Source organism: Phaenicophaeus curvirostris, chromosome 5 (genome assembly GCF_032191515.1).
Source record: "Phaenicophaeus curvirostris isolate KB17595 chromosome 5, BPBGC_Pcur_1.0, whole genome shotgun sequence".
In the NCBI taxonomy this organism is placed as follows: Eukaryota; Metazoa; Chordata; class Aves; order Cuculiformes; family Cuculidae; genus Phaenicophaeus; species Phaenicophaeus curvirostris.
In genome coordinates, this window is record NC_091396.1 from 30,635,609 (window position 1) to 30,655,958 (window position 20,350).

The following is a 20,350-nucleotide window of genomic DNA, read 5'->3' on the forward strand; positions in this document are numbered from 1 at the left end:
TGCTGCCATAATCTGTGAGCAACTATGTCTTCAAAAAGCAAATTGTTTCTTTTCTTCCCCATTCCCAAAATAATTGTCTGAAGGAAAATTAGAGCCAGAGGACACTGTTCTGATTTTCAGGCTGACCAGGAAGGTTGTTGAGTCACCATGCCTGGAGAAGTTTAAAAGGCAGGTAGGTGAGGTGCTTGGGATATGATTCAGTAGCAGACAGGTACAGTTGGACTTAAAGATCCCAAAGGTCTTTTCCACATAATGATTCTGTGATTCTATGATTTTGCACTGGGGTGAACATGGATTAACTTGACATAAAATGCATCTACCTAGTATGCTTAGGTTTTACAGAGGTGTCCAGTCATCTCTCTTGCCTGGTTTATTTCAAGTCCCTTGGTCCCTTTTGGAGTCTCTCTTCAGAGAGGAGAGGAGCTCTGATGAGAGCTTTGCATGTTGGAGCTAATTTAGTTTTACCAACAGAACCGTTTTTGTTTGACATGATGTTATTATCCAGCTGGAAATATAGTCTCCTGCTATGAACCTCAGGACTATCCAATGTTTTAGGAATGCTTTCTAACCTTCTGTCCAACAGTAGGGAAATCAGTCTGTCAAATATCCCTGTCCTGCACGTATGCACACACGCGCACACAAAATCTTTCTGGGTCTTTCACCTTAATAGTTAAGGGAGAAGAAAATTGGCTTGTGCGCTCTGCACTCGTGTCCAAGATTTAACTTGTACTGTTTGAAATATCAAAACTTTTAAAGATTAATCTTATTTATTCTAGATCAGGAATTACGGAAGTTCTGTTAAATAAAACATGTATTCCATCTGAGTCTGTTGTCACGTTAATAACCTATATTGTGATTTTTCACTGCATAAGCAGCATATGAATGAGGTGGAACAACTGCAAATCTTAGAGCCCCTCTCTAAAACAGAAAACATGGAAATGCTTCTTGCTGCAGATTTAGGCCTGCCGTACAAAACTCAGGCTTTGAGGGAGGCTGCTAATGCTCCTCAGCTTAGCCTAGCAGTGCGCCAAACACACTTGTGTTTTGTCTCCAGCCTTATCTCTTGTGTTACAGGGCAGTCTGCTACACATTAATGTATTTTTTTAACACAAATTTTATTTGTCTTATCTAGAAGAGATAAATTTAGTAACAGGATTTATGCATCAGTATGTAATTTATGGGGGAATTTCTATAGCCCAAGTCCCTGATGTCTTTCATAGCCTTATCTCTCAGTTGCTCTGTTTTTGTGAGTTCAGAATGCGTAGGCCACATGCCTTAAAGTAGGCCACTTCCTGAATCTCTTCTTATTTTTCATTGCCGAAACGTTACTCAATGTGCAATTAGTATTTCAGTTTCCTACATATGGCTCCGATCTCCTCCTATATCTATAGAACTAGATATTTATAGCAAACCTGCCTAAATGTATTATTCCAGCAGTGAGAAACTGATTCAGAGCACATTGTGATTCCTCGTGTGATTGCATCTGTGGCCAACTGTTGATCTTTGGCATCTGTTGCATTCCTGGGTGTGGCTGTAGGACAATCCAAGATAGCATTGGTTATCTTGGCTTTGTTGTAGCAGCCTGTCACAGTTTAGAGGTTCACATTAGAGCTATGAAAAGCGTTTCATTCCAGACTGTGAGGTTGTTTTGTCACCTTCATCTTTACTTCTTTTTTTGTTAAGATTTGAGGGGGAGTAAAAAGAAAGGTCTGGTGTAGTTTAGACTCAATAAATTTTTAAAATATAGTGAGTCATGGGAATAAAAATTTCTGTAGTTGTGGTTGTTTTTCAGCTTTAGGGTTTAGAATCCGGGGTATGATGAATTTCATCCTAATCTTTCTGCTGTAGATTCAAGGTGAAGTTTTCATCTTGTAACACCAGTAAGTCTACTTCCAGCCAGCATTACTGTAATGTTTAACCTTGAGAAACTTCTAAAATGCAAGTTGACTGACCAAGGCGGGACTGAGCCATGACTTAAGGTTGAACACAGAAGGACTAAGTATGGGGAAGAAAATGAGGACTGGGCATGGAAAAAAACCCACAGTAGCTGTCAGACATGATGCATGGACTGCAGCCCCTTCTTGTGACATGGAACTCCATGGGCAACATGAATATGAGCATACTGGAAACTGTTGTCACTCAATAGTATTGACATTGATCAAATTCAAGATTGAATACTTGGAAAGGCTAAGAAAGTTCTGTTGGTTTGTATAGTCAGACACTGCGTACTTCATAGAAATGCTGCTACATAATCCTTATGTAAACAATGCTAGAGGTCAACTTTCAGTGGTCATTATTTCACAATAGAAAGAGGTGGGAAAGAAGAAGGTGATTTTTGCAAATGTAATCTCTTTCTTTATAGAGTATTTTCTCATAGAAAGTGAGGGAACAATAACAATATAAAGAACTCTGAACTTGTTCAAATACTCCATCTACCCTTAATAGGAAAGATGGAGTGACTAAACTAAGTTGCACTTGCAAATTCTGATGTTATTACATTTGCAGCTTCATAGATTTCATTGAAGAAGCCATATCTATGTAAAATATTGACTGTAAGTAACTGACAACATGTTATTGCATAGATGATTGACATTTTGGGGTAATATTTGTGAGTTTATGAACTTTGTCTAATCACTGGAAAAAATTAGTTTGGCGTAACTCCTACGTATGCTTGGTATGAAATTTGAGGAAAGGTGGTTTGTGGCTTCCAACAGCACTTTTGAGGGCTGTAATTCAAATGACTATAGACGCTTGCATAATTTTACTGTCACAAGGCTAAGTTGGCCAGAGAAACGTATGTGATAGCTACTTGACTTATTCTGCTCCTAATTTATACAAATTCTGTGCTGCTCCCCTTTCTGAGTTGGAGTAATCTTTTAAGAGACATAAATGAAGCTTGATCCCTCAGTGTTTGCAGTCGAGATCAATTCTTGTGGAATTTATCAGCAGGAAGGGATTATGCCAGCATCTTCGGACATTTGATTTTCCTAGAGTAGAATAAGCTGGTTTTCTATCTCAATTCAGTAACTATGTCACCAACTCACTATTTGCAATCCCTGTTCATAAGTTCCATACCTGTGAATGTAGTAAATAAGATGAAATTTATTGTACATGAAAGAATTATAGGTTAGTTGAGGAACATGTAATTCATTCCCTGTGAAGGAAGGTGGAGTTGTGTCCCACATGATTTTAATGATGTTCCAAATGGTGGTATCCATATTATCAATATCATGTACGCTGCCTATTGTATAAGGGAAAGCTGCGTATTCTATAAGGAATAGACATTTTTTTAAATGGTTTCTGGACTTAGAGAGGGAAGGCAGATGACGCTGTTGAGAATGGTGATCTATGGATAGAGTAGTTTTGCTACAGTCACCTGCCAGAATATCTGAGTTTATTCAAGGTGCTGCTTTAATCTGCGGACCCTGTGACTAGTCACTGGTGAGGATAGCACAGTTGTGACTTTTATGGCTGTGTGAAACTGGTAGCACATTATCCAGCACATTATCCTTTGCATTGAGTACCTATCACGCCTGCCCTGCTGCTGGGTGCCCCCGTGTAACATTGCAGGCATTTGTAGAATTCTTTCCATTTCATCCTGTCTTCTGCTTCCAAGTTGCCATCCCAGGAAGTAGCTGTCTTTTGTGAAAGTAAGGTGATGTTTTGCTGTCTTCCTATGGAGAACTAGAGATGTAGCATTTCATTTACCAGCCTGAGCAGCACCAGGATTCCTACTTGCCCAGGCTGTAGTGCTCATGCTGCTTCTATAGCAAACTCAGTCATATCAGGAGTGAAATTTTCTGCTTGCCACTGCAGTTGTCCATTGACAGGTGATGCACAATATGGCAGTGGTAGAATCAGAGTATTTTATTCAGAGGAAACCTCTGAGAGTGACAATTTTGACCTGCAGCTTGGTCTGTGCTCTGTCTAGTTTTAAGGAATGACTGGTAGCAGTGTGCTGTGCTGCAGATATGGAATGGCTGCCAGCAGGTGCAGGATTTCAGGGTTATTGAGCGATATTTCTGTGTCTGCTGAGCTTGAGGCTTCATTGATTGCTCTCATGAATGTGAGGCCCAGTAAAAATGGAGATAGTTTTCCTGGTTGTTTCCTGTTTGACTTTTCTTGTTCCTTTGCCAAGAGGTTTAACGTTGGGAAGATGACAGCTACTGTATGAATCAAGGAGCTGCTGTAGCCGCGTGGTTTTCCAGCATGTGTCACTTGTGGGTAATGCAGTTTTTGGCACTCTGTGCCACCGCCCTCTGTGCTGTCCTAGATCATTATAGCTGCTTTACTATAGTGAACAGCTGATTTAGAAACGTGAGAGGCATCTGTGAATTTCACAGTTTCAGGCTGACAGGTCATTCAGGCAGACTGGGGTGCTCCTGCGGGCTGTTGGCATAAGTGGAGCTGCTGAATTGTCACTGTTCTCAGCAGACCTGCCCATGATCTGGCTTATTCATAGAATTAGAGAATCGTTTGGTTGGAAAAGACCTTTGAGATCATAGAGTCCAACCCTACCTGTCCACTACTAAACTGTATCCCTGAGTACCTCACCTACCCATCTTTTAAACACTTCCAGGGACGGGGACTCAATCACCTCCTCAGACAGTCTATTCTAGTGCCTGATAACCCTTTTGGTGAAGAAATTTTTCCTGACGTCTAATCTAACCTCCCCTGGTGCAATTTGAGGCCATTTCCTCTTGTCCTATCACTTGTTACTTGGGAGAAGAGACCATCACCCACCTTGCTCCAACCTCCTTTCAGGCAGTTGTAAGACAATGATAAAGTCTCTGCTTATGGGCAGCCTGATCTCCTTCTGGGAGAATGTGAGCTGCTTCATGGCTGTGGGATAGGTTTCACAATCCGAAAGAGATGGAAGTGTGATACCATGTATGATAAATGGGATCTTATTTTGCTTAAGATCATGGCAGAAGTGAGGGAGGCAATTTCTATACCAGTAACTTAACTAATGTCAGGACAGCTTTGGGGATCTGTATTCTCTGTACGTACTGCTGTAGTTCAGTGTGACATTGATATTGGACTTTCTTCCTGGATTTGAACAACAGTGGCAAGAAAGCGAAGAGCTCACTTTTTTTGAATATTGAACATATTTATCTTTTTTTTTCTGTGTCTCAGCTGGCATCTTATTTTAAATAAAATTAATGGATGCTCAATTGCAGTACAATATTGCAATATTTCTGTAGCTCTTACTTGGCCCTAGCTGACAAAATCTGCTTTACTAGTGGCTTGAGATATTTCTGACTTAATTCAGCACATGTAGCTTGTAATATTTCATTTGAAGCTTTTGCTGAAATAAAAGGCACTTTTTTGTGCTTTTCTGATGCTTTTCTTAAGTTAGCTATTTATTTACAGATCAGAGCTAAAATAAACACAGTAGTTTAGTATCTCTTAGGTGGGAGAACTGTTCATGAGTAATGGCAAAACAAGAGTTTTGTGAATGTGAATATTTATGGGATTTCAGTATTCTTGGAAGAAGATTATAGTCTGGGCTCCTTGTACAGATAAACTGGGACCCTGAAAGGCAGACTTAGCATTTTGAGATGTGTATCTTAATTTTGTCTTTTGAATGTGTGATTGCTCAGCTGTTAAACTACTATTGGTTAAACTTCATCTCACTAGTAAGTGTTCTGTGTCTTGCTGCACTAAGACTATGGGAAAACTTTTGATCTTAATTTCTAGACATTACAGACAATTTCAGTGAAGGTTGTGTATCATTACAGGAAGTTTATTTTAAAGTGTTGGTATTAGGAAGCACATTGTGGCCTTTTCTTAAAATCCATTTGGAGATGTGAGTACAATTTATGAGGAAAACACATGCAAAGGCTTGTTCTGGCTTCTAATGCATGTTTGTTTGTAGTATGTGTCTGTATTGCAGCAGAAAGTCTATGCTGGTCTTGAAAGAGATAATAAAACCTGTATGCTAAGGCTTGGAATTCATACGGGGAAGAGAAAGCTGACAGAAAAAAGTTGAATTTAAGATTCCAATATTTTATGACCAATATTTTATTTTTAAGGTGGTACGGTAAGGCTCAACCCATTATATTCTAAACCAAAGACTTGGCTTGTGTGTTAAATTACTATAGATATAATTTTGACAGGAAGCCGAAATGCTGATGTGAGTGCCTGCAGTGCAGTTATTGGGTAAAGCAATTTTACTAGCTTAGGACGGTCTGTCTCAGGTAATGAAATGACTTTTTTTTTCCCGCTCTGTGCTAGAGGATGTTACATTTGACAAGCTGGTTTAAGTGTTGTCTGCAGGCTGGAATGAAGATCCCATTGTGGTTCTGGAAAGACTGAGTGTTTTGACTAGGTTGCTAGAGACTTGAACATATTGCTTCCATTTCTTGATTAATGTTTCTTTAAAAAAATATTCATTATCATGGAGGAGTTTTGTAATTATTAATTTGATATTAGGCAAAAAGGGTGGAAACGGTCTGTTCGTATGTCCAAGTTATTTATCTAGAGAAATATACAAACCTACTGTAAGTATTCCTAACAGTGAAAATATGACTGAACTGTTTTTGCTCTCCACAGAGTCTAATGGGAGTATAAATAACCAGTTTGGATGTGGGGCCCTGGACTTGGAGACATCTCGAGTTGAATGTGATAGTTCTCACTGGACCGTGTAATTGTGGATTCATAGTATATTTTTACTGATCAGTAATAATGTGTTACTAATTGTAGTGAGCATAATGAAACGTGGTGACTTCTGTGAAAGGAAATGTCTGAGAGATTACTATCAGTATTACAAAATATAATGCCTGTGAGATTTTTGTAGCAATAGAAGTTAAATTCCTATCTTCTGCCTCCGTAAAGGCAAACATAAGTGCCAAGCGATAGGAAGAGGGAGCAGGGACGGAAGTATGCAACTGTTTATAAAAGCTGATCTGAAAAACTTGACCTGGAGTTCTTCCAAAAAACCTCAGACCTTAAATGCACTCTGATTGATTTGTCTTTTTATACTTTAATTTTTATTTGGACCAGAAATATCCCTCGCCTAAAATCTCTCCCTATTCCATTGAGATCCCGCCCCTTCCCTCCTCCCCCCTCCATATCCCCAACTGATAATATGCAAACATTGAAATTAGTAAGATAAAAGGTTTTGGCATGCCTCTGAGAAGCTCTGGATATGTTGCCACAAACAAAGGAAGATCCAGGCAATTTGGTAAGCTGGTCAGAGCCTTGCTAGCCTGACTAGACACTCACAAGTCTATGGGGCCGGATGGGATTCATCCAAGGGTATTAAAGGAGCTGGCGGATGTGCTGGCCAAACCCCTTTCCATCATCTTCCAACAGTCCTGGAAGACTGTGGAAGTTCCACTGGACTGGAGGCTGGCTGATGTTGTGCCCATCTACAAGAAGGGTCGCAGGGAGGACCCAGGGAACTACAGGCCTGTCAGTCTGACCTCAGTGCCAGGGAAAGTCATGGAGCAGGTGATCTTGAGTGCTATCATGAAGCACATGCAAGAGAACCAGGTGATCAGGCCCAGTCAACATGGGTTCACAAAAGGCAGGTCTTGCCAAACTAACCTGATCGCCTTCTATGACAAAGTGACTCGGCTGCTGGATGAGGGCGAGGCTGTGGATGTATCTTCCTGGACTTCAGTAAAGCCTTTGACACAGTTTCTCACAGCATTCTGCTTGAGAAACTGTCAGCCTCTGGCCTGGACAGGTGCACCCTCTCCTGGATGGAAAACTGGTTGGATGGCCAGGCCCAGAGAGTGGTGGTAAATAGTGTGAAATCCAGCTGGAGGCCAGTGACAAGTGGGGTTCCCCAGGGCTCAGTGCTGGGTCCAGCCCTGTTCAATGTCTTTATCAATGACCTGGGTGAAGGCATCAAGTGCACCCTTAGCAAGTTTGCGGACGACACTAAGCTGGGTGGAAGTGTTGATCTGCTGGAGGGTAGGGAGGCTCTGCAAAGGGATCTGAACAGGCTGCACCGCTAGGCGGAGTCCAATGGCATGAGGTTTAACAAGGCCAAATGCCAGGTCCTGCACTTGGGGCACAACAACCCTGTGCAGTGCTACAGACAAGGAGAAGTCTGTCTAGAAAGCTGCCTGGAGGAGTGGGACCTGGGGGTGTTGGTTGACAGCCAACTGAATGTGAGCCAGCAGTGTGCCCAGGTGGCCAAGAAGGCCAATGGCATCTTGGCTTGTATCAGAAACGGCGTGACCAGCAGGTCCAGGGAGGTTATTCTCCCTCTGTACTCGGCACTGGTGAGACCGCTCCTTGAATACTGTGTTCAGTTCTGGGCCCCTCACCACAAGAAGAATGTTGAGGCTCTGGAGCAAGTCCAGAGAAGAGCAACGGAGCTGGTGAAGGGGCTGGAGAACAGGCCTTACGAGGAGTGGCTGAGAGATCTGGGGTTGTTTAGCCTGGAGAAGAGGAGGCTGAGGGGAGACCTCATTGCTCTCTATAACTACCTGAAAGGAGGTTGTAGAGAGGAGGGAGCTGGCCTCTTCTTCCAAGTGACGGGGGACAGGACAAGAGGGAATGGCCTCAAGCTCCGCCAGGGGAGATTTAGGCTGGACATTAGGAAAAAGTTCTTCACAGAAAGGGTCATTGGGCACTGTAACAGGCTGCCCAGGGAGGTGGTTGACTCACCTTCCCTGGAGGTGTTTAAGGCACGGGTGGATGAGGTGCTACAGGGCATGGTTTGATAGGAATGGTTGGACTCGATGATCCGGTGGGTCTCTTCCAACCTGTTTATTCTATGATTCCATGATTTCACTTTGTGAGTTATAAAATAATATTAAAAATGCCTTTTGTTGCACTTACTCTTCTCTTTGCGTTGGCTGCAGTCAGAAGTGTGGCTGATTTAGTGTGAACAAACTGAAGAAAATGCATAGATAAAAGGACCTTAATTGTATTTTATCTACCTGCTGGAGGATGGGAATGAGTATCTTCAACTGCCACATAACAGCTACCAAGAAATGACTGATGTGCTTGGGCCCACTGCAGACATCATAGAATCATAGCATTACTTAGGTTGAAAAAGACTTCCAAGATCATCAGGTCCAACTGTAAACCCAACATTGTGAAGTGCATCACGGAGCCATAGAATCATAGAATCACTAGGTTAGAAAAGACCCACTGGATCATCGGGTCCAACCATTCCTATCAATCCCTAAACCATCTCCAGGGATGATGACTCCGCCACTTCCCTGGGCAGCCTGTTCCAATTCTTGACAACCCTCTCAGTGAAATTTTTTTTCCTGATACCTGATCTAAACCTTCCCTGAGGCAACTTGAGGCTATTTCCTCTTGTTCTGTTGCTTATTACCCGGGAGAAGAGACCAACGCTCACCGTGCTACAACCTCCTTTCAGGTTCTTGTAGAGGGTGATAAGCTCTCCCCTCAGCCTCCTTTTCCACAGGCTAAACAACCCCAGTTCCTTCAGCTGCTCCCCATAGCATTTGTACTCTAGACTCTTCCCCTGCTTTGTTGACCTCCACTGGACGCGCTCCAATGCCTCAATGTCCTCCGTGTACTGCGAGGCGTGAAACTGCACACAGCATCATTAGTGCTGAGGAAGGGAACAATCACTTCCCTACTCCTGCTTGCCACACCATTTCTGATAGAAGCCAGGATGCTGTTGACCTTCTTGGTCACCTGGGCACACTGCTGGCTCATATTCAGCTGACCATCAGCCAGTACCCCCAGGTTCTTTTCTGCCAGGCAGCTTTCCAGCCACTCCTACCCATGCAGCACTACAGGCTTGAGGTTGTTGTGCCCCAAGCGCGGGACCTGACACTTACCCTTGTTGAATCCCATACAGTTGACCTCAGCCATTGATCCAGCCTGTCCAGATCCCTCTGTAGGGCCTTCCTTCCCTCAAGCAGATCAGCCTTATGTGTATCTAAATGGTGTAGCAGCTTGCTAGCCGTTTCCCCTTCGGTTATAGGGGCTCCATTTTGCTCTGCATCCTGTCTTCCAGCTAGGGGTCTGGGTACCTGGAGAACAACTGGTCTTACTGTTAAAGACTGAGACAAAGAAGGTATTAAGTAACCTCAGCCTTTTCTTCGTCCTTTGCCATTATGTTTCCTGCCTCATCCACTGAAGGATGGAGATTCTTCTTAGCCCTCCTTTTGTTGCTTCTGTGTTTATAGAAATATTTCTTATTGTCTTTTACAGCACTATCCAGATTAAGTTCTAGTTGGGATTTAGCCTTTCTAATTTTCTCTCTGCATAACCTCTAAACAACAGTTGCCTGCCCCTTCTTCCGAAGTCATAAACTCTCCTTTCCTGAGTTGAGGTTGTAATAGTATAACAAGAAGTCATCTATCATCTTGTATCATCTATCATCTAGTATGAACTACTTTTTCCTCACACATACTTCATAGCAGCCTAGACTATCTTTCCCTTTCTAATTGAGACTGACTAGTGCACATCTGGCTTGTTGCCACATTAATTCAGACTTTGTGAACTATCTGGAACATACGAATTCGTGGGCTGGTTTTCATTTAAATGCCTGGTGCTATAGAAACTTCTGCTGCCATCGGCTTGGGAAAATGAGGTCTTTATCACGTGTAGTGAGCAGACTCTTGCTGGTCCTGGTGTGCTGGGTACGAAAAACTGTGATGCTGTGTCAGCTATAACACAGGGGTGTGGCCAGTTGAATCAGTGGTGACATGAGACCAGCTTTGAGTTATGCTGGTTTGCAGCAAGGGCTCTGTAGCACAGTAATTCTCTCTAATGGAGTCAATGTTGGATGCTAGGGAAGAGTATAAGGCTAAAGCAGACAAGAAATGAGTCTTCCTAGCTGTTTAGATTGGACTGGTTGATTCCCCGAATGAAAGGCTGCACCTCCACTGTAGTTTTTAATATCCTTTGGAAATTTTGATAAAATAATTAAACTTAGCTTTTTTTACCCTTTTACGTATTTTTATTTGCAAAACATCCTGGGGCAAGGAATTGTGCAAGATGACTGCATATCATATAAAAAATACTCTTATTTTGAAACTTGCAGTGCTAGAGAATTCCATTCCCAGTTTCTACAATGTAAGAATTGGAACAATCATCATTCCATGTTCATGTTCTGATACTTGTGATACCATAATTTTTGTAGCTCTCCCCACCAGCAAATTGCTTTTCTGAGATAAAGACCTTTGATGTATCTAATCTGTCCATGAACAGAAGCTGTGATGTAGTCCTAATTATCCCTGTTACCCTTCTGCACCTTTTCATTTCATTTCAGAAAAGGTCTATTAATTTCAAGAACTATGTGGTATTGAAGCTGAGAGCAGCCTAGCCTTATGTTGCAGCATCTTACTGGTTTTGCTCTGCTGTTTTTGTAATAATTCTTACTACTGTTTATTTATTTGAGAGTTAAATTTTTAGAGGACTAAACATCTGACTTACGGCCTTTCCTAAATGATAGGAGCAGCTGAATTAATATTTGTCATTATTTAAAGAGTTATTCTCTTACCCTTCTTCCAAGTGCTTTTCTCTACTATTTTGATCACAGAATCCTTTCTTCTTGTGAGATCCTGTTGTATCTCTACAATCAGTTTATTGTAGTCTACTCCAGAATATTTTGCATCGGTTGTAAACAGTCACTTAACTGTTTGCTTTTGGGAGCATATATGAATAAAATAAAACCCACTGTTTCCAGCAGAAGACCCTGTGTAACTCCCCGTTATGCCTCCAAATATGCTGTTGTTCTTGTGGATTTACCTAGTGTGATTTACTAGTTTTCTCTATACCCAGATCCTACTTGCTGACAGACCTGGCAGCACTACTATCCATTCCCACTGAAGACTTCTCATAAATCTGATACAAATTTACAGTTTGTTGTTCCAAATGCTTCCCAAAAGTGAGCCCTGCTGGGTGGTGCACTGGACATATAAGGTTGCTGTGTGCTGCTGGGTCCAAAATGTTGTGGCTTTCGTTTTTGTTTTGAGCGTGGCCGCTGTCTGTGGAGCATTGTGTGAAGCTTCAGTATGAGTACATTTTTTTAATCTTACTGAAATAGATCCTCCAAATGGTTTAAAGTGCATGTTGGTCCTGAAATGTGCGCTCTGGATCCATAGCTTATTTGTCTGCTGTTTCTACTCTCACTCAAGATGTAGAACCAAAACTACAGTCTGTGTTTATGTGTTTCTGAACTTGCAGCAAGTTGGTCAGTACACAAAGACATGATTGATTGATTTATATTTGACCTTTTCTGCTCCAAAGCAGCAGATGTTTGCTGTACTGGATACAATTTCTTGTCTATTCAACCATTGGTTATTTGGTAGAAAACACTCACAGGTTTTGCTGAGGTAGCTCCAGTGTAAAAGACTTACATTTGTGACCACTTTACCAATAAAATATGCTTATTTTACCTGCAAAATTATTTTAATTTTTAAAATGCATTTATTTTGAGGTTTGACGTACTTAAAGTTTTGCTATTTGGATTTGGGTGATGAAAGGAAATTTTCCCGCTATTCCAACCCATTCCATATTTTCTTTTCTAAATTCAACATGCATTTGTAAGCATATCTCTTAAATCCAAGGTATTCATGTTTGAAAACGGTTTAGTTGTCCAAGATTTCACTCCCCTAAATGTAAATGGTTCACTTGGAAATGGTACAGCTTGGTTAGTTAAAATTCTTCACATATGTACAGATGAGCTGCAAAGCAGAATTGCTTGAACTGCTTTCCATAAGGTCCAGTTAGTGTTTCTTCAGAAAACTTCTGCTTCCTTGGCGTTATTATAGGTAGTATAATTCAACTTGCTTTGTATAATATAGAGTGTTTAGATCTGCTTTTCACTAGGGCTGTCATTACACGGTATTTTTAGAACAAACTTATAAAACAAGGGAATTACTCCCTTGTACCTCTGCACTTAAAAGTTTTAGCATACTGTATGGGACTGTAGAGTGTGCAATTGCTGTGGAGTCTGATGAATTGGGACGTTTGCTTTAGAATAGTCATTGATGGAGAAAATGAGGCTTTCTTTTATTTGCTGAACTTCACAGGCTTTAGAGAGGCAAGTGAGGCTCTTATGACTGCTGGAAAGAGCATTGCATATCTTTAGGAATAACTTCTGCCTTGCAGTGATCAAACTGGCTATTTTTCTGACAGTTTAAGAGTCTGAGTGTGGTTGCTGTGCTGGTATTTCTGTTTCATACTGTTGTGGAATACCAAGTGCTGCATTCAATTGCTGCAGTCTGGGGATATTTATGTTTTAAGAGTCTGGTGTATTTTACAAAATTCCGAGCTTTAGAACAGGTTCAGTCTGGACATCAGGAAAAAATTTTTCATGGAAAGGGTCATTGGGCACTGGAACAGGCTGCCCAGGGAGGTAGTTGAGTCACCATCCTTGGAGGTGTTTAAAAGATGGGTGGATGAGATGCTGAGGGGCATAGTTTAGTGGCAGGTAGGAATGGCTGGACTCGATGATCCTGGGGGTCTTTTCCTATGTAGTGATTCTGTTTGTGTGACTTCTGGTAGCTGAATGTTTTAGCCACACATTTGTTGGCAGAGTATTAGAGGTACAGTTCATGATTTCATTTCCTGATATTTCATAAGCTGTCTGTAATTTTTGTTTAACTCTGGTGTTAGGCAGTAAGATGTTGCTCTTATAACATTGTTCCCCTCCTTCTTCCACCCTCATTCATGGTACAAATAGAATTGTCAAGTGCTCTGGAAACAGCGGTGGAGTGCTCACATGAGACAGCAAGAAATGTGATGGGTATGAGAGGAGGTCTGCTACCTCTCATCTTGTGATGACAATGCACTACAATTTCCAAGAATACTGTCAGAGAAATTTATATTATTGTTACAGCTCTGACCTCTTTGGTCTTATACAAAGAGTTTAAGGTTGCCATTTCTGCTGTATTTTCAAAGTATCACTTAAATGTTATTTTCAGTGCTGGAAGGTAAATTTTCTACAGTTAATATGCTTGTTTCAGTAGACTGTTTATTATGTATCCAACGCTATTTTTGTGCAACAAGGTAAATCCCTTTAATTTCAATTCGAAGTAACAGTAACAGCTGCAACAACAGATATTTTTACTGGCTCAACAAATGGACTCGTGCTTCACGTTTGTGTGTATTTTGATGTCTTAGAATGCTTACTTGTAGTATTGTATTATTAGATCTTAATTGGGTAATGAAAGGGTAAATGGGTTGGAAAGCTGTGTGGTGAATAATGCGGTTAGTCATACTGTATTGCATAAGCAGGACTGTTAACATTTTAGCGGGCATGCTCATATAGTTACTTGCCTTCGTTTGCTTCAGTGTGACAATGCTGGATTTAATTAGATTTTATGGGATCTAAACTTACAAAAAGGCTCAGAGTTTTGCATTCAAAATCTGACACATGGGGTGACCTTTTTTTCCTTAGACGATAAGTGTACTGTGTGTTCTTGTGCTAGTGAATAATAGCAGAGAAGCTGTTGCAGGGTAATTGCAACAAGTTTTGGCTAACCTTTACAGTAGGCTTAGAGAGATAGGGCATTACATGTTTTTGTACTGTGTAAGTGGGAGAGGAGGGGAAACAGTTTGTTCAGCAGCAATGCTTAATAAGGATTTTTCAGAGATGTAAAACTCCATTCTCGCAGCTTCATAATAGACAGCAACGGACTGCTTACCTTGGCAGAAATCACCTTGCTTTCCTAGCTTGCTTCTTTCTTGTAAGTGAAATGTTTTTACCTTATCTTAAATTTAGTGATTCAAATTGTGTATTAGAAAGCAAATAGACCTAAATGTTTTGAACCAGTTTGTACTTGTACTGTAGGTAAGCCTGCCAAAACCAGAATTTGTCCCAAGAAAATGGCTTGAAACAAGCTTATTTCCTTGCTGATGTCCTAGTGTCCTGGTTATAGTGAAAATTTACAATAATGCTGAAGTGTCAGCAATGAACTGAGTTTTATAGGAAAAAGCAACATGGAATATGGAAGTGAGGGCTGTTTGTATTTCCCGGTGTGGACCCTTGTGGATTTTGTAGTAAAGTTCAAGTGCTTAATAATGCTAAGGGGATGACTCTTAGACATGACTCTCTGGACAGGTGTGACCAGGTCGTGCTTGCACAATAACTCCAAGCCACAGAGTTTTCTGAGGATAGAAATCTTCGCAGCTGTGCAGAGCAATGTTTCTGGAGTGTTTCCCTGGTAAGTAGGTTAGGCAAACACATTTTGTTTCAATGAGATTAGGATAATTCACATGTCCTCTTAGGTCTGAAGTATCTCATAACTTTGGCAGGAAAAATGCATCTTTATTCAGAAATCTTTGCTGTCGAGAAATGTCTGGTATTTCTTAGGCAAAAAACTTATTATAGATGGATGAACTTCTTGCTCTGGGTTTCAGGCTCTGTTTGACTTGGTCCTTTTTTTATTAGCAATATTAGGTGCATTTCTCTAGAAAAGAGCACACAGGAGCTCATAGTTGTACAGCTGCTCCTATCTGACCTGTGTGTGGCCAGCAGGCAATAGAGGTGTGAATAATACTTTTCTTTATTAGTGATCCCTGTAACACATTGTTCTTAAATTTAAATCTCTCTGCTGTTTGAAATGCATACTTCTAGGAATTTTACTGATGTGTTAGTTTGGTCTGCTCCTTGCACCTCATGCTTGCAGAAGGATTTGTGTTGTAAAGTAGGAGGATGGCATCAGGGTGTGTGTGTGTGTTCTCTTCTATGCCCTGGCTACTCTCTATTTGTTGTAGGCTGCAGAGAGTGCTTTGCCCTTATTTGACCCATGACTTTATTTTTTTTCTAACTTGGTAAAGTAAATAGTAAACAGTATTCAATTCTGAAAGAAAACAGAAAGTAATCCCAAACCCTCTGAATGGCTTTAAAAAACTGCCTGAACTGAAGACTTAAAATCATTTTTTATCCTTTTCCATTTCAAACAAAAGAGATACCACATAATTGAATACAGGTTAAATAACCTTTTTCAAGGCTAGAGTTCAGAACAGAGGTAAAAATGAGTTTATGTTTCTTTTTTTTTATCCTCAGTGTTGAAACTGTAAGTGGTTGCTTAGATGTGTGAAATTTGTAGTACCCTTAACCTAAAATCTAACCACTTAAATATGTGAATACAATTCAGTTATCAATACTGTCCTGCCCTGCAGATTCGGTAGTTTGGATCACCTTGTGGCAGCAACTAGTATGCAAGAAACATCTATGCAAAATGTAAATGAGCTGCTTTTGTGAAGGCATGGGTACCTGGGTTGACTCCAGCTAAGCACCAGGTTTGCATCATCAGCTCCCACCTGATATACCTACAGTTCATGTGGAAGTTTACCCATCTCTCTCTCTGAAGGATAAATTGCTGGCTTGTGCTCACTGAAGGGTAAAAGTGTACACATTCGTACAGCAGAGCAGCTAACAAGACATGAATTCAAATGCTGGTTTATCTTGCAGTGATTTTTTCTGCAGCCATAACCTGATGATGGCAATGAGGCCAAGAGTGCTTCGACATGCACTCTTCTCCACGACTGTGTGGTTTCTGTCTCTGTGCTGCCCCTGAGGTGTCAGGGAACTGATAAGGGTTAAAACGATACCTCTTCAGGTGGTCAGAAGAATAGTGGTGCCAAAATACTCTCCCTAGATTGGTTTTGGAGCTACTTTTTCAAAATATCAAAAATATATCAATTTGCATAAAAATGAGTGGCAACATAACTGTATAGACTCACTAGGTAAATAAATTCTGTGTTTTCCGTGCCTTGTGTAGGTATTTGTGTGGTGCTTTGGGAACTGGTCTAATGTTTAGTCTAATGTTGTAATCTCTTAGATTGCAAAAGTGGTGGAGGTTTTCTTGTTTATGTTGATTTGGGTGTTTTTTTCTTTCCCAACGGGTATGACCATTTGGATGTCAAGCTCTCTGCTAGTAGCCTTCTGGTAGAGATAACCTTGAAGTGACTTTGCTTCCTCATTTCTCCTGAAGATCTCAGCGCTTTCAGCCTTTGTTCCCAGTTTGTCTCTGATATAACTCTGCATTTTGTGCTTTAATTAGAGATTGGGTTTCCCATCTTAGCTTCTCACGAGCTGTATCTTCAAATACTGTTTTCCGTTGTCCCCTCTCCAGGCCCAAGCTGGATTTGGGGTTGTAAAAGTGAAAAGGAAGTAGTTTCTTGCTGGTTTGGTTTGATGTTTCTAGTTTGTTTTTTTTTAAAAAAAAGTTGCTAAATATATTAAAAAAAAAATCGAGGACAGATAACTTTCAGCCTGCTTAATCCCCAAACAGATTATAAAGCTTCTAATGGATACCATCACGCTGTCAGTTTATTAGAAAATACCCTGCCAGCTTGTTGCTGCCTAGGTTGATGTGTGTCATCATGTTGGCAAGCATGCTGCACTTGTTTGGAAGTGTGAAGTGCACTGCAAAGAAATCAAGTGGAAGGTATTCACTCATTTTTCTCTAGAGTTCTGGCATGGGGATTTTGAGATCCAGACAAAACTAGTAGAAATTTCAGCACTTAATTGCAGCAATGCATGTGCTTTTCTCCTGAATCCTTAAATATGCAGCCTGTGTAAATCATTTTACTTAAACCTTTTCCAGACAGCAATTCTAGTTATATTGAGCTGATATGCATGTTACCAGCATATTAGGTGTTTACAGGACAAACTGTTTTGCAACCTACTTGAAACAGTCTGATGTCTTGGAAAATCAGAACGTGGCAATTGGAGAAAGCTCTCTGGTTGCCTGACCAGGAATTAATCTTGTCATTTGTCAGCATTTCTATTAAAGAGAATAAGCTGCTCCTAAACCACTTGTTGACAACATGACCTCAAAGTTAGAATGTGTAGGAAAATGAGTTTGGTTTCCAGTGAAACTTTTGAGGGAAATGCTACTTCAGCTTCTCACAGGAAGTATAGTTGAGGAACTTATTCTCATCCTCCCCTGTGAATCGAGATGCCTGGTCAGAATACACCTTTGATAAAGTACCACTGTCATGGACAAAAGCAGTGCTTCCTAGAAGTCCAAGGAGATGCTCACATAAGCAAATATTACGATAAGGCAATTAGACTGTGATTTCACAAGGATTCCAGTGGCTGCATCATGTTCTTTTTTTGTTACTTAATGAAGCTTTTGAGATGACCTTGAAAACTTTTCCACAAGTTGTTTTTATGTTTATAGGTTTGAAATTTCTCCAAAGCGTTTTTTTAATCGGTTATACTTGGAGTACAGGCAGATGAGCCTTACTGTGTCAGTTTAAGGGTCTGTTGCCCTTCTTGGCTGAAGAGAGTATCTCTGCTCATTTCACAGTCACCAGGGTGGAAGGTTGGGCAGGTGGGCTTTAAGCTCCACACTGACCAGGCTCCTGAGCACCAGAGCAGCTGGAGCAGCCGTTTTGCTCATTGTGCCACGGCATCCACCAGTCTTCAGCGGATACAAGAGTGGGTGTCTGTCCTTGCAAGTTGAGGCACCCTATGGAGACATGCTTCAACAAGTATTAACATGACTACACTTAAATTTTCCTGTTCTAGTGATAATAGTGGTGGTTTCTTTATCCATGTACATATCTTTAAATTAGTATTTATTTTACTGTATTACTTTTAATAGTTTATGGAAGGATGGAAGATTCTGGAGAAATGAGCCAATGCTGTGACTGACTTACCTAATTTACAGCTCAAGGAGAAAAGTAACAGTTGTGGAAGGAGGTTTTTCAGGAGTCAGTGACAAAGCTCACAACTTTTTGTTACTCGGAATGGCTAAAGTGTGTCATGAAATGTAAAAAAAAAAAAAAAGTATTAAAGTTGGCCGATCAGAATTGTTGGTCATTGATTTTCTGTAATGCCTCTAATTTCTGACTTTTGTTCCCCTTTGAAATTATTGCATTTTAATATAATATTCTTAACTGTGAGATACCACAAACATAAGCATGTTGATTTTTCTCACCTATATCAAATAGTTTTAACTGGAAGACACTAGTTCATTTCAGGGTTTAACAGTATTAAAACTGCTTTTTAAAGCTGCTTTCACTCAGAGGCTGCCTATTCACACCCATAAACATCTATAATTCTGTAGTTTGGTAAATCTAATGGGAAGTAAGCATATATAATCCAGTTAGTTTGTTGCCTTGCAGTCTGCAGGATCTTTTTTTATATCAAAATGAGACATCATGTTTGTAAGAAGACTTCTTTTTCAGGAAAGTGTAGCAATATCTCAAGAAGCCTTTCAGCATGTTTTCCATATTCCCTATGTTGTATCCCATACGATTTTGCTTCTGTAGCTAAATATTGAGTCTTTTTATTAGCAGTACTTCCTCTGGTAGCTTCTTGGCTATTTGTAGTTTGAAGCTAGTAAACGAGAGCATATGTAAATATAGGTGGGCTTGTATATAGAAACTGATACACAATCATGTATAAAAAGCATGTAATTCTAGGCTTTGGAGGTGTAATTACAAAAAACTGTCTTTCCCTTTGAAAAAGCATGAACCTATCACTTGTGCTTAAAGAACCACACAAGAACCTAATTTTAACAGCAGCTTTTAGGACTATGAATCTTTGCCTTGCATGAGTGCTTTGGAAGCTTGTGCTACTGGTGTTCTAGGTAGGTATTTAAACTCAGGGAGGTGGGATTTCATGCGCATCACCCTTCAGAGCTTCTTTGTTAGCTATTTCCAGTAACCTTATGCTCAGACTAATGGTTATTCCTGGGTCTAATGCTTCTGTTGCTGTGGAGAGATGCTAAACAAGTAATGTGGATTTGTGTTTTCCACTTTGAAGTGAATGTCTGTCTTTCTCTGAATCTATGTCCGAAATATTTTCCTTTTACAGGTACCTCCATTCATCTGAAGGTCAGATTTTTCACAGGGACGTTTGTCATGATAGTGGTTGATCCAAAGTGGCTAAATGTGTGTGTGTTGGTGACTACTAGCAGCATTCTTTTTTCTTCTTCTAGACGTGAAAATCTGAGAAATGAACAAATTACGGCAAAGCTTTAGGAGAAAGAAAGATGTCTATGTCCCGGAGGCCAGTAGGCCTCATCAGTGGCAGACTGATGAAGAAGGCGTTCGTACTGGCAAGTGTAGCTTTCCTGTTAAGGTAAGAGTTTCTGCCTTTCTTTTGGATATCCATGAGGTACTCTTGCCATGAGTTATTTGGGGTTTATTTGGCAAGCATAAGCCAGCAGCATGTTTCATTATGCACTGACCTATTTTACAGTCAGCTCTTATTGCAAAGGATGTGGCTTTTTTTTTTTTTTTAAAAGCCAGATGACTCATGTAACAAATGCCTTGGAAAATCACTGTCTGAGATACCCTACATTTTTATCTGGCTGAAATAAGCTAGGCTAAGGAGTGATATAATATTTGTCTTCATTTTTCTGGAAGAGCAGAAATGATAGACCTCTTGGATTGCATGGAAAGGTACTCAGTTCTCTCTGTTAAAAGTGGA

General features: G+C 40.5%; 2 protein-coding genes across 5 annotated transcripts in view; one reads left to right on the forward strand and one right to left on the reverse strand.

The window, feature by feature from the left end:
- NUMB (NUMB endocytic adaptor protein) overlaps positions 1–20,350 on the forward strand; it is a 92,035-nt gene that overhangs the window by 37,395 nt on the left and 34,290 nt on the right. For all 4 annotated transcript variants that reach the window (XM_069858258.1, XM_069858259.1, XM_069858260.1 and 1 more), the window contains exon 2: positions 19,857–19,999. In XM_069858258.1, coding sequence (XP_069714359.1) covers positions 19,874–19,999 — 126 coding nt within the window. In that variant the 5' untranslated portion in view covers positions 19,857–19,873. The remainder of the gene's footprint in view (positions 1–19,856; positions 20,000–20,350) is intronic.
- The window catches only part of PSEN1 (presenilin 1), a 175,169-nt gene that overhangs the window by 23,269 nt on the left and 131,550 nt on the right, over positions 1–20,350 (reverse strand). The gene's annotated exons all lie outside the window — the stretch shown is intronic.